This window comes from Odocoileus virginianus, chromosome 30 (genome assembly GCF_023699985.2).
Source record: "Odocoileus virginianus isolate 20LAN1187 ecotype Illinois chromosome 30, Ovbor_1.2, whole genome shotgun sequence".
NCBI classification, from domain to species: domain Eukaryota; kingdom Metazoa; phylum Chordata; class Mammalia; order Artiodactyla; family Cervidae; genus Odocoileus; species Odocoileus virginianus.
Window position 1 is genome coordinate 22,917,669 of NC_069703.1, and position 13,689 is coordinate 22,931,357.

Below are 13,689 nucleotides of genomic sequence, written 5' to 3' on the forward strand. Positions count from 1 at the left end.
TCTTTATTGAATTTGTTACAATATTGCTTCTGTTTTAAGTTTCAACTTTTATGGCCCCAAGACATGTGGGAGCTTAGCTTCCCCACCAGGGATTGAACCCACACCCTCTACATTGGAAGACAAAGCCTTAACCACTGGACCACTAGGGAAGTCCTGAAAGTTACTTATTTTTAAATATCTATCTCACATCTAAGTTCTATACTGAGTTTCATTAATTCTAAGTATCATCCCCACCTAGTTCAGGCCATCATTATCTCTTGCGTCTATTATAGCAACAGCCTTCAGCCTAGCCTCCCTTCTACCAATCTGTTCTCCATTCTGAAGCCAGAGTGACTTTCCCAAAATACAAATCTGATCATATTACTCTCCTTCTTAAAGCTATCTATAGTTCCTCATTTGTTGTTGTTCAGTTCTTGTGACCCCAAGGACTGTAGCCCGCCAGGCTCCTCTGTCCATGGGATTTTCCAGGCAAGGATACTGGAGTGGGTTGCAGTTTCCTTCTCCAGGGGATATTCCTGACCCAGGGATCAAACCTGAGTCTGCCATATTGCAGGCAGATTTTTTTTTAACCACTGAGTCACAAGGGAAGCTGATATTATGTTTATGTTAAAATTCTCAATAACTAGTGTGGCCTCAATGATCTGAGATTTGACCCCTGCTAACTCTCCAGTCTCTTTCCTGTCTCCTTCGTTTGCTGAACCATAGCGTGAGTAGGCCTCCAGGTGCTGTTACTGTGAACACACATTCAGTGTATGGAACCACATTGCTGCTACACTGCTGTCTGCTGGGATCTACGATGGACTTAATAGCTGAATTGACTGCAGTGTGCTCCAAGAGAACCTGTGTCTCCCTCCAATCCAATTACATCCTTTTAGAGTGAACAGTCATAAAGGAAAGATGGGACCAAAGACAAGAAGGACCCATGAAAAGCAGGCTAGGTTTAGAGCAAACAATGAAACAGTCGTAAACACGGGTATGATACAACAGTCGCAATCCAGGCAAGGCAGGTATGAGCTTCCTCCTCAGGGTTTTTCCTAAAGAAAATGCTCTGCTGGTTGCTGATGGCATCACCGACTTGACGGACATGAGTTTAAGTAAACTCCGGGAGTAGGTGGTGGACAGGGAGGCCTGGCGTGCTGTGATTCATGCGGTCGCAAAGAGTCGGACACGACTGAGCGACTGAACTGAACTGAACTGAACTCTCCAGCTTTATCTCCTGCCAAGCTGTTTCTTACACTCTAAGATCCTGATGCTATCAGCTTTTTAAAAGCTCATCTGAAGAATCTTGTTTTCTCTTATCTCCAGGTCTTTGTCCCTGCTGATTCCTCTGCTTGAAATAGCACCTACTTCCACCTCCTTCCTTTCTCCCTTGGCCTTCACCTAGCCAACATCTACTCACCCTTCAGGTTTTGCCTTGTCGACTCTAGAATGGGTGTACCTGAAATGCACTGCCGTCTTGTCAATATTTCCTGGTCTTTGCACATGTCATCCAGTGACAAGCACATGGGAGGACACTCAGTATACTGCTGAATGAAGGAAGAAATTGAATGGACTCTCTTGGGTTTTCTAGGATTATCCAAGCCAGTTTGGTAATTTTCACTTTAGTGGCGCTGACTCCCTTCCCCCAAACATGAGACTCAGGCCTGGCCCATCAGAACACCACATACCCTGACCACACACCCTGGGCCACAGGTCACTGCTTGGCAGACCATCCAAGTCAAGGCAAATGGGCACAGCCGGCGCTGAAATTAGGCCCTCTGCTTGAGAAACCAGGGAAAAGTGGTTTTAATTTCCAGTAGCGTTAGAGCTGTAAGGATGTAAGAAGCAGACACAGAGGGAAGCAAAACCAAAAGCTGCAGGGAGAGAGGGAGAAGAGAAGAAAGCTGTCTCATTCGCAGTTGTAGCTGGTTTTCTCTCCATTTTGGAGGACATGTTCAACTCTAAGTATTTCATCTGTTTACTTATCTCCACGCCCAAATTTATGGGAAGCTAGGGTAACCAAGCCCATGCATGAAGGGCCAGAGAGGCATGTGAGAAAACGTGTTGAAATGGAAGTCTCAACCTGGGGCTCCCTAGGGTCAAGCAGGACACCAATCCAGCGACTCTCTAGCTTCACTCAAGACACATTAAGTAAGCATTCAGAATATTCCAGGCATGTGTTTTTCAAATTGTAGTAGATGGATATCTGTCCGAATTCTCTCCTGTGCTTCCTTGGGTGGGGAGGGGAAGGGAGTTCAGGAATCCGCATTTTAAAGCAGGTGATTCACACTAAGGTCTGAAAACCACACAGTTTCAGGCACTGCACTGGGTGCTGGGTCCAACTCAAGGGAAGGCAGACGTGGTTCGTCTTACCACTATATTTATGTGGGAAGGGGGCAGTGAGGGAGTGAGATAAGAGATGATTACAATAAGGTGATAGGGTGCTAGAAAAGTACGACGGGAAACCACGAGAGATGCACTGGGCTCAAACTGAGGAGGGTCAGAGAAGTCTTACCAAAGGACAGCGAAACCAAACGTGGAGGAGCTACGTCTCTGAAGGGAAATGTGTATCTCACAGAAACATGGGTGTTTTCAGTTCGTAGAGTAGGTATAGCAGCGGCTGTAAACGAAATGGCTGGGGGAGGGTGCAGAGTGAGAAGCAGGCGAAGGATCCAATTGTGAAAGACCTCAAACCACCCCAGCCTCGAAGATGTAATCTCTCCTTGTCTTCGCCCGCCCTAACGCCTTCGTGGCCCTTAGGCCCGCGCCCAGGGTCTCCAAACCCACCCGCGTCCACTCGGTAGTCCAGGAGACACCATTCAACTCCCTGACGCCTGGCAAAACAGGAGGGGCGGGCCTCGGCTCTTCCGGGATGCGCCCCGCCCCCGCAGACTGAGCGGGACGTGCCCGCCCTGCGCGATGACGTCAGCGCGCCCGCGCGCGCCAAGGGAGGAGTGAGAACTGCGGTGCGGGAGTCGCTGACGCTCGGGTAAAGCGGCCTGAGTCGAGGGGAGGAAGGGGCGGGACGAGGAGTTCCCCCCAGAGTACGGGGTCGCGATTTGGATCCAGAGCTGGAGCCCTTGGGGAGCTCAGCATCCCGTCCTCTCCCAGCAGGTCCCCGTCCGGCCCGGCGATGGAGTTTCCGGACCTTGGGGCTCACTGTTCGGAGCCGAGCTGTAAGCGCTTGGGTAAGCGGGTAAAGGGGTGAGGGGCGGAGCACGCGGGAGGCGGGGCCGGGCGGAGTGGAGGGCTCCTGGGCTGGGAGTGCCCGAGGAGGGCGGGGCTCGAGCTTGGGGCGTGGCTTAGGAGATAGTGGAGCAGGGCCAGGGTCCAGTTGGTTCCTAGTGCGGCAGCGTTTTCCTGCCCCTGAGTGGAAAGCTTGAGTGAGCGGGAACGTCGAGGTCCCACTGGACCTGCAGTCTGTCCCACTTCCTGCAGATTTTCTGCCGCTCAAGTGCGATGCCTGCTCGGGCATCTTCTGCGCAGACCATGTGGCCTACGCCCAGCATCACTGTGGATCTGCTTACCAAAAGGTGAGGGGGCGGTCTGAGGGTGAAAGGGGGCGGGTGGAGGATGCGTGCAAAATCTCCGGAACCCCTCTGCCTCACATTTTCCCTCCTTTATTGTCTTCTTGAGGCTCAGTGCTGGGAATATTATTTCCTTTTGCGTTTATGGAGGGCATGTCCAGGTTCTTTCAGGGGGATTCTCTCAGGACCAGAGATCTGGCTGGACTGGGAGTAGGCCACATACCGACCCCTGCTCCCTAACTATAGGATATCCAGGTGCCTGTATGCCCGCTCTGTAACGTGCCTGTTCCTGTGGCCAGAGGGGAGTCCCCTGACCGTGCTGTTGGGGAGCACATTGACCGAGACTGTCGCTCAGATCCAGCTCAACAAAAACGTAAGGTAAGTGTTAGAGGCATCAACCATGGTCACCTGGGACTACAAACGCCTGGAACTCTGCACAGCTGTTAGGACAGGGTTGAAAAGGGAGCAGGGATCTCAGCAGAGATAATCCTTCCTACTCCACCTCAGATCTTCACCAATAAGTGTGAACGCGCTGGCTGCCGGCAGCGGGAAATGATGAAACTGACCTGCGACCGCTGTGGCCGAAATTTCTGCATCAAGCACCGTCACCCACTGGACCATGATTGCTCTGGGGAGGGGCACCCCACCAGTAGGGCAGGGTAATTGCAACCAAGTTCTCTACTTGCTTTTGGGACCTGAATGAACCTTTGTCATAACAGTTGGGAAGCTTCACCCTGTCTCCTTTGGCTAGGGAGTCTTGTCTTTCTTTTTCAAGTGCATGTTTTCCAGATCTTTTGGAGGAGCTCCCCTCCTGACTTCCTGGGTCGGGGGTGAGAGGAACCTGTAAGCCATAGGTGCCTGGAGGCATGCCCAGAGTGTCTCTTCCTACAGACTGGCTGCCATCTCCAGGGCACAAAGCCTGGCTTCTTCTACAAAGACCATCCCCAGCCCGAACCAGAACTTGCCTTCGTCTTCCTCTGCCAGCAGGTAGGCCTGCCTGTTTCCCCTCTCCCTTTTTCCCCTTCATATCTCTGACCTGAGCCTCTTGAATATCTGTCATAGAGCCACAACTCAGTCTCCAACCCGGACAGCCCCTCCAGTGATTACTTTGCAAAATGGCTTGGTGAGTGGGGCAGAGGTTGGATGGACAGAAGCAGACCCACAGAGAGTGAAGTCCAAGGCACCTGGTCTTATTTTTCCTTTTGCAGAGTGAGGATGAGGCTCTGCAACGAGCCTTGGAACTGTCCCTGGCAGAGACCAAACCCCAGGTCCCAAGGTACCTACTCACTGGTAAAGGGTGGGGTGTGGGTGAGGGCTCAGTTTGGAGGGAGGGAGGTGGGACTGCTGTCAGCCAATGCAGGCTAATAGGAACTTGGGCTCAAAATTAAGTTTTTTAACTATATGACCTTGGACAAGTTCTTTGGCCCCTTACGGTCTTAATATGTTCAATAAAATGAGGACAATACCAACACCCTGTAAAAACCTACATGTGAAAATTGAAACAATACTTAGAAGGGCTCAGCACAGTGATTCCTAACAGATGAGATGCTCACATTTTAGATACTAAGTTAAGCTGTTCCTCCCTCCCAGTTCTCAGGAGGAAGAAGACTTAGCTTTAGCACAAGCACTATCGGCCAGTGAGGCAGAATACCGACGGCAGCAGGTATGAGGACAGCGGAGAGATTGGCCCTGTGCTGGGAGTAAGTAAGGAGGTTGCAGGGTAGGGGGGGAGGCAGGGAGGGTGTTCTTCCAAGTGGTAGAGTTTACGAGAGTGTTTATCCTTTTGTTTTCCTATGACTCCACTCAAGGACTGTCCCTCATTTCTTTGACGTCGCACCCTGTCTTCCTCTCCTTCCCCTCCCCTTGCTCCAGGCTCAAAGCCGCAGCTTGAAGCCGTCCAACTGCAACCTGTGCTAGGGCCCTGGGCTTGGGGAGGGAGGCTCAGCTGAGGAAGACTGTGGCCCTCGCACCTCTAGGGTCCACAGGGAGAGGAGGCCCGGAGCAGCCGGAGTGAAGACGAGGAGGAGTGACGTGGAGGCCACCTCCAGGGAGCATCTGGAGAAACAGCACGTGGAACAGCCTACAGAGGGCTCTGCTGGCCGCTCCAGCGGCATGGGAGTGAGCTGCTCTGCACTGCTCCCTGGCCAGGTCCCACTTGGCCCCCCTGCATCTTGTCATCCCCCATATACTGGGGCTCCCCTCCATGTACAGGGGGCAGGGAGGGGGACTAGAAACAATAAAGGATGGGCAGTCTATAAGACACCAAAGTGGTGTGTTTCTCTTTTCCAATCAAAAACTCAAGAGTCCCGTCAAGAATGCTCATCTGACCTGCAGTGGAGGCCTGCTGTAGTTCCCCACACCACAAAGTCATAGTGATCCTGACACAGTCCACACTTTTATTTCCCCCACAATGCTCTTCTGAAAATCCCTGTTCCATCACTGTAGCTAGCACCAAGACCAGGATGAAACATGGCAGGGAAGAGGGATACAGTGTATTCCCCTCAGAGTTATCCTTCAGGAAGGAAGTGGCCACAACTTCTGTCATCATGCCTTAGTCTGGGGCTTGGTGTCTTCAGAGACTTCTTCTTGTCCTTGCTGCTGTAGCTGCCACATGTCAGCATACACCCCACCTCGGGACAACAGAGCCTCATGCCTGGGGCAAGGAGAAAAATGTAAGTCCCAACCAACTGTTATTTGTACCCCAAGATGCTTGCCACCAGTCTGTGAGACAAGGAACTGGTGAAGGAGATCCTTCCAGAAACCCCTGGGATTCCACGACCTTACCTTGGGGTCCCCACTTCAGAGGCCCTTCCCTGTTTATCATGCTGTGTCCCTTACCGTCCTCGCTCCACGATGCGGCCATCCTTGATGACGAGGATCTGGTCAGCACTGACCACCGTGGAGAGCCTGAGAGGTCAGAGGTCAGTCACCCACCACAACACCTGAGGGGGCCCCCCCACCTGCTGCCCGTCCCATACCTGTGTGCCACCACGATGGTGGTGCGGTTGGCGCAGACTTTGGCCAGAGAAGCCTGGATGGCCCGCTCATTATGGGTATCCAACGCAGATGTTGCCTACAGAGAGGAACTTAGGTAAAACTGTCCCTCCCACCAGGAGGGGGATGCAAGTGGCTAGCCGAGGCCTCAGGAATCAAAAAGGACCTTGTTTTGCACTTGAAAACTGTAAAGTGTGTTTGTGAAACATGCATTTGTGCTAGCTCTCCTACATGAAGAACAGTGCTCAGCAGGAATGGCTGGGCACAGGCTTGGGGAGGAAGGAGGTGGGGAAGGCGTCTCAGGGCCCTCACCTCATCCAGCAGAACAATGTCTGGAGCCTTGAGAATGGTGCGAGCGATGGCGACACGCTGTTTCTCCCCACCACTCAGCTTCAGTCCCCGCTCGCCCACCTGCGTATCATACCCTGTGGAAATTGCCCACCTCTCAAGTCACATGTACTACACTTGGTTTCTGTGACCAGATGGGCAAGGATGGGGTAGAATGGAAGTCAGAGGCAGTAACGGGCCTGAACTGGGCGGGGGGAGACCCTGAAGGGGAGGGAAGCTTACCTTCAGGGAAAGCCATGATGGTATCATGGATGCCTGCAGCCTGAGCCGCAGCCTTCACCTCGTCGTTCCCAGCTGTGATGCGGCCGTAGCGGATGTTGTTGGCAATGGTGTCATTGAAGAGGACAGTGTCCTGGGGCACGACTCCAATGTGAGACCGGAGAGAAGTCTGGGTCACCTGGGGCCAAAAAACCATATACTCTGGCCTGTGAGATCCCTCCAGGCCTGGAAGGTAGGATGGGCTGGTGGGAAGCACATCTCTCTGCGTGAGAGTCCTGCCTTCACCTCCCCAGACCCCAGCTGTGTGGGCAAATCGCTTAATCTCTCTCTGTTTCCCCATTGATAGAAAATTCATTTTCTCTCCCTGCTGCCCTGGATGGCTGCAGATCTTTGTGTCTCATACGGGATCCTAGGAATCGCTCCCGTGACTACTTCCCTTATACAAAGCATGTGCCGCTAGAAAGGCTGAGATATCCTGACCCAGCTTTTTGTAGGGGTGACAGCTCTTTCTCTACTCCCTGGGTGCCCAGCACGCACCGTTCTTTCACATACGGGCCCCTAAATTATAGTCTTCCCCTGAGCATCCTTACCTGTGAAATATCCTGCCCATCTATTCGGATGCAGCCGGAGCTGATGTCATAGAAGCGAAATAGCAGACGCAAAACTGTGCTCTTCCCTGCTCCCGATGGGCCCACCTGTTGCATGAAAAACAGAAGGAGACAGGACTTCCCTGGTGGTGCAGTGGGTAAGAATCTGCCCACCTGGGCACATGGGTTTGCTCCCTGGTCTGGGAAGATTCCACATGTCTCGGAGTACCTCGGCCCATGCACCACAACTACTGAGCTTGTACTCTAGAGCCCGAGAGCCATAACTACTGAGCCTGCATGCTACAACTCCTGAAGCCCATGTGCCTGAAGCCTGTGCTCTGTAACAGGAGAAGCCACCACCACAAGAAGCCTGTGCGCGGCAACAGAGTAGCTCCTGCTTGCTGCAACTAGAGAAAGTTTTCACACAGCAATTAAGACCCACCACAACCAAAACAAAAAAATTTAAGGAAAGAAAAACATTCTCAGGCCCGCTGGCTTTTAAGGCTTTCTCTCCAAGAGGCCACCAATGTCCATGGAGGAGCCACATTCAGTCCTGTGACCCAATATGACAGGGCTCTCTGACTCTACAACCTGGATCCCCAGCTACCACGGGCACTGGAATAAGGGAAGCTCAAGGAGTCTTGGTCAGAGGGCTGGGTCTCCTCTCACCAGGGCCAGTGTCTGTCCAGGCATCACGGTGAAGGACACATCCTGCAAGGTCTCCCGCCTGCAAGGAAGGGTGAGCATGGTCGGCAGGCCGGCTATACTGCCAGGGGCCCCTCCACCACTAGAGCTAGTACTGGGCCCTGCCACCTCTCGTTTAGTCTGTCTTCCCAGATGGTGGTGGCTGAGAAGCAGTGGGGAGGGGCAAGGGGAGGAGCAGTGTGTAAATGGACACGGGAAAAGGGGGCTGTGGGACAGTGGAAGGGGAGGGGCTCACCCATCAGTGTAACTGAAGTGCACGTTTTCAAACTCAATCTGACCCTTCTGAAAGCGAAGGGGCCCTGCGCCGGGAAGGTCCTTCACCTGGGAGAGTGTCACCATTGTGTGCCATTACAGGCCTGGTATCCTCCAGACACAAGGAACACCATGCCAGCTCCCACTCCCTACAAACCCACTCCTCTCTCCTCACTCACTTCTGTCTTCTCTTTCAGCAGGTCAAACATGTTCTCCATGTCGATGAAGTTGGTCTGAATCATCCTGCAAGAAGAGGGCTGGTTGGAGCGCCTCCCGGGAGCTGGGGAGGTAACATTGCACCCTGGACAGGTGAGGGCTGGCATCAGGTTACCTGTAGTAGGTGCCAAACCAGTTGAGAGGCATGTATAACTGGATGATGTAGGTGCCAAACAGCACAAAGTCCCCGACCTGTGGACATCCAGGGATGAGGACAGAGTCACAGGAGGCTGGTGGGCTGTCACCCTGCCCACTAGCTACCCCCCTACCTACTTCCCACCTATGAACCTGATGGCCTAGACAAAGTCCCCAGGCCCAGGACAATTCCCTCACCTGTAGCTTCTGCTCAGTGACAAAGTAGGCACAAAGCAGGGAGCCGGCGAGAAGCCCAAGTCCAATCACCAGGTTCTGGGTCTGATTTAGTAGAACCAGTGAAGCATTTGACTTCCACTCTAAACTCTTGGGCAAGGACAAACAAGGAAGGAATGTCATACACATGTTGACAGTCACCAAATCCCAACCTGGGCCCAGGTACATCAACCTCACAGCCCAAATTTTACTCCTCTCAGGCCTGGTGATTCCACAAGTCCTGGCTGTTGCTCTCAGTAGGCCGCAAACCAGCATCCTGACCTGATATTTGATGATGGCCTCACGATAGCGTTCCACTTCATAACTCTCTGCGTTGTAATACTTCACCTGATGAATTTCAAACCAGTGCTATTTCACACGGCCACAGCTTTCGGCTCCATTCCCCATCCCTCCTCCCTGATTGTAAGCAGCATACTTCGCATCCTCCCTGCTCCTTGTCAGCCCCAACGACCCCAGGCACACTCCTCTACATCACCAAACCTCACAACACTGCCACTGAGGTCTCCGTTACCGTCTCAAAGTTTAGCAAAGAGTCCACAGCCCGGGCCCGGGTAGCATTCTCCTGCATGTTCATGGCCCGTCGAAACTTTGTTCTCCACTCAGTGACCACGATGGTCAGGGCTAGAGAGTGACAGGAGAAGCGAGAGGAAGGAGAAGAGAGCAAGTCACTCCCAGCAGCAGAGACCACATGTATGTCTGCTGCTGGTCACGTGTACACTAAACCTGTGCTATAACCCAGGGACCCAGATTCCCAAGGGAGGGAGTCCTAAGCTCCCTGAGGGACGGGGCTGTGTCCAAGATATCATCACAGTCTGCATAAAGCCTGTGTGAAAACAGTTTTGGTGAACCAATGGAGGCAAGCTGCATCCTATCACATGAAGTTCCTCCTTGACTTGAGGTTCCACAGCGGGAATCTAAAGTGACCAGGATGTCCTTCCCTAGGGAGAGCTGGGGCTTCCTTGACACAGGATGCTCACCCATCACACTGGAGAGCAGCAGGAGCCTATTGGAGCCCATTGATCTACAGCTTCTCAAAGCTGGGCCATCTGAGTCCGGGCAGGACTCACATTCAAGGCACTCCGTAAATGGTTCAGGGAGATGGTTTCACCAAGCAGCACTCACCAAGGTAAAAACCCATGCACAGGAACACAATGAGGCCAAACCAAGCGTTGAAGAACATGCTGAAGTAGACAATGCCAATGATGATGTACAGCCAGTGTGGGGATGATGTTGAATACCAGGTAGCTAGGAGGCAAAGTCAAGCAACAAAGAATAGTTTAAGGGCTCAGGGTCAGTAACTCTACCTAGGAGGTTTCAACGTAGTGTTTTGTTTTCTATAGCAACAGACTAGAATCAAGCTAAATGCCCCTTAAGCATCGATGCCCCTTACCTTATTATGGCTAAATAAACCATAGCATGCCCAAACTACAGAATGCTTTGGATCAATTATAATGCATGAGAAAGATCTTCATGTATGGATGAGAATGTTGTTGTTTAATCACTAAGTTGTGTCTGACTCTTTGCAACCCTGTGGACTGTAGCACGCCAGGCTCCTCTGTCCCTGGAATTCTCCAGGCAAGAATTCTGGAGTGGGTTGCCATTTCCTTCTCCAGGGGATCTTCCCAACCCAGAGATTGAACCTGCAACTCCTGCTTGGAAGGCAGATTCTTTACCACTGAGCCACCAGGGAAGCCCGGATAAGAATACATCTCCATAACATTTTGATAATAAAGCCATTCTGAGAAATGACGCCTACGTCATGATACCATCTGTTTTAGGAAACACCTCCACAATACCTACTAGTTCTACATGTATATATGTAAAAAAATGCAAAAAAGCAGAACTCTACATACTAAACAGAGTGGGAACCTCTAGTGAGTGGAATTCAAGAGAGATTTGCTCTGTCTGCTTTATTGGAATTATTATAAGGGCATGTGTATATTAATTTTATAATTTAAGAGAAAAAGAGGACAAAGAGACAACTCCTCCAGCTGGGTGGGTTGTCCTGACAGCCCCTCCACCCGTTTCCCCAGCCCTGCCCTCCCGCAATTCCTTTCCATTGGCATGGCACCTGAGCAGCCCCGTGACACTGGACGTGCCCCGGTCCACGATCCGCAGCACCTCCCCTGTGCGGCGCCCCAGGTGCCAGCGCAGTGAAAGTTCGTGCAGATGGGAGAAGAGGCGCAGTTCCACCTGCCTCGAGGTGAACTGCTGCACTCGGATCCATAGGAACGTGCGAAAGTTGGTCACGAAGCCTGCAGGGAGCCAGGGAGGCCTTGGTAGGGCTGAGCGGCTCAATGACATCAGCCCAGCAGCAAGATGTGAAAGGTCTGAGAGCACTAAGGGACCCAGGGGAGGGACGCCTGTGGAAGGAGGGACAGCGGCCAATACCAACCAGGGTGAGAGCAGAGTCCCTCATACCTGTACTGCCAGTGCCACCCCCCTGGAGGAACTTGAGGAAGACATAGATGATGACCGTCCAGACCAGGGAGTTCCAAGGTGCCTTCTGGGTCAGCAAGTTCACTATGGAGAAAATGAGTCCAAGCCCACTCAGAGACCCTAGCACTCTCTTTGGGAGAAACTGCCCTAGGCATCAGCCACAGCCTCTACTGACCACCCAGTTCTCAACTCTGTCACACTTCCCTGGGCTAGTCTCTGCCACCATCCAGGACAATGAAGGACCAGAGTGCTAAGTTGACCCCCTCCTTCTCCCCCTCACCTATGTCCCTATAGAAGATGGGGACCAACACGTTCAGTCCCCGCTCCAACCCCATGAGCCCCAGGCAGAGGAGCACAACAAACTGCAGAGCTGGACTCCCTCGAGGCCACAGGTAGCGACTCAGTAGGCGGAGCTTCCTGCCTAGGTCTCGCCAGGTAGACCTCGGTAGCCCCTCTGTTGATGGAACCTAGGATGGTGAAACATGTAGGGGAGGGGAGCTCAGAAATCAAAATGGTATTAGCCAGAAACCCCCTAAGGAAAATGTATGGGATTATAGCTCCCAGGTAACTTGGACCCACATGTGACCCCTGATGGGCTCAGGAAGGCTAACAGGGATTTAGATTTAGGAAAGAAGTGAGTTATTATGGTGAGTAGAAATGATGGGGAATGGAATTATGATAGACCCTCAGTTTTAGAAATTGAGGGGTACCTGGCTCCTCTCTACATCTTGATCCTCTTCATTGACCCGCAAGGTGTAAGACTGTGGTCGGAGTCCAGGGGCCCAGAGCCCCAGGACAAAAAGTCCTCCAGAGACCACATACCGCAGCACCCACAGGCTAAACTGAACCTAGAATTAAACATAGGTGGGGAGACTATCACTGAGGGCCAAAGTCCCATTTTCACTACTTGCAATATGGCTGGGCACTGGGGTAGTACACACACCCAGGTCCTCTTCAGGGGCCCAGCATCTAATAGGCTTTAAAAAAACCTACAGTGACTCAGCATGCCACTCCCCACCAGCTGGCTATCAGCTCCCAGCAGTACTGGCCCCTCCTTTCTTCCCTTTCTTAAAGGCATTTGAAAAGCGTGGAAGCAATGTGAGCAGACACGTCACGCGTCCCCTCCCCCCACGAGGTCCCTCACCTGCTGGCTCAAGTTCGTCCTTGCCCACCACCACTGTGGGTTGTTCCAAGACACCAGGGCCAAATTCTCGGCTGCAAAAGACACAGTCCAGAGGAGCAGGAGACCTGGGCTGTGCCTGAACTTGATCCAGACGCCCATTGCGAGCTTCTGCAGTGCCTGGCTCCGTTCTGTCACGAGCATCGCCAGACCACAGGCGCTGGCCACAGTCCCCAGTACAGAAGCCAGGAAAAGGTAGCCTGGTAGTGGGGCACCCTGGGCAGTGCCCACCCGACCAACGAGGCCGGCTAGGGGCAGCGCTACCTGAAGTGTGGCCAGAAGCAGCTGCAGCACGTAGGGAGCGACGCGAGGGCCGGCCGCCCAAGACACCCTGTCGGCGCCCCCAGGCCGCTCCGGACGTCTGCAGGGAAAAGCCGGCACCAAGGCCAGAGCCCCCAGGGCTAACAGGGTCGAGGGCACGAGCGTGAAGAAGAAGCAGGGGCTGAGCCCACCCTTCGCCCAGGCCGGACCCGCGGGTCCTTCGGCCTCACAGTAGTTGCCCACAGTCACCATGGCAATGTGTGGCCACCGACCGAGACTACGGGGACTAAGGGACCGGAGAACTGGAGAGGCGGCCGCTCGGGGCGGGGCGCGGAATCCCGAGTATCTCGGGTCATGGATACTCTGGGCACTGAGCGGCAGGGGTCGCCGGCCAGGGTCGCACGTGGACCCAGCCACACCACCCACTCGCTTCGCACACGCGCCGCCGCCACGCACTCACGCCGGGCACGTACGCAGTCTCCGCCGTTCGCCCTCTGCTCGCAGCAGGTGACCCTCCGGCCGGGTCCGGGCCCACGGAGTGTTCAATGTCCGACTCCAGCGACTCTCTTCCGCAGCAGCTCCGCCCACCGGGGGCCGCCCCTGGCCCCTACCC

The 13,689-nt window shown here is 53.4% G+C and overlaps 2 protein-coding genes across 8 annotated transcripts; one reads left to right on the plus strand and one right to left on the minus strand.

The window, feature by feature from the left end:
* Window positions 1-2,875: 2,875 nt before the first annotated feature.
* ZFAND2B (zinc finger AN1-type containing 2B) lies at window positions 2,876-5,773 on the plus strand. 7 transcript variants are annotated; one of them, XM_020904821.2, is made up of 10 exons: window positions 2,876-2,968; window positions 3,091-3,167; window positions 3,418-3,512; window positions 3,753-3,884; window positions 4,014-4,165; window positions 4,398-4,493; window positions 4,569-4,629; window positions 4,715-4,782; window positions 5,097-5,169; window positions 5,483-5,773. In XM_020904821.2, the coding sequence occupies exons 2-10, from the start codon at window positions 3,113-3,115 to the stop codon at window positions 5,534-5,536; spliced, it is 786 nt and encodes a 261-aa protein (XP_020760480.2). In that variant the 5' UTR covers window positions 2,876-2,968; window positions 3,091-3,112; the 3' UTR covers window positions 5,537-5,773. The 7 variants fall into 7 exon arrangements, with proteins under 7 accessions (XP_020760480.2, XP_020760483.2, XP_020760482.2 ...); XM_020904824.2 differs by having other exon boundaries at window positions 3,091-3,155; XM_020904823.2 differs by having other exon boundaries at window positions 2,894-2,968; window positions 3,094-3,155.
* Window positions 5,774-5,882: 109 nt separating this feature from the next.
* Window positions 5,883-13,528, minus strand: ABCB6 (ATP binding cassette subfamily B member 6 (LAN blood group)). The gene is given in 20 exon segments (XM_020904801.2): window positions 5,883-6,159; window positions 6,345-6,413; window positions 6,485-6,579; window positions 6,813-6,925; window positions 7,071-7,245; window positions 7,658-7,762; window positions 8,324-8,381; window positions 8,595-8,680; window positions 8,791-8,854; window positions 8,943-9,019; window positions 9,161-9,286; window positions 9,458-9,523; window positions 9,708-9,817; window positions 10,319-10,406; window positions 10,408-10,441; window positions 11,268-11,451; window positions 11,618-11,719; window positions 11,916-12,102; window positions 12,346-12,483; window positions 12,780-13,528. Coding segments are annotated over 20 exon segments (2,535 nt in total). The 5' UTR covers window positions 13,329-13,528; the 3' UTR covers window positions 5,883-6,050.
* Between the last annotated feature and the right edge of the window lie 161 nt (window positions 13,529-13,689).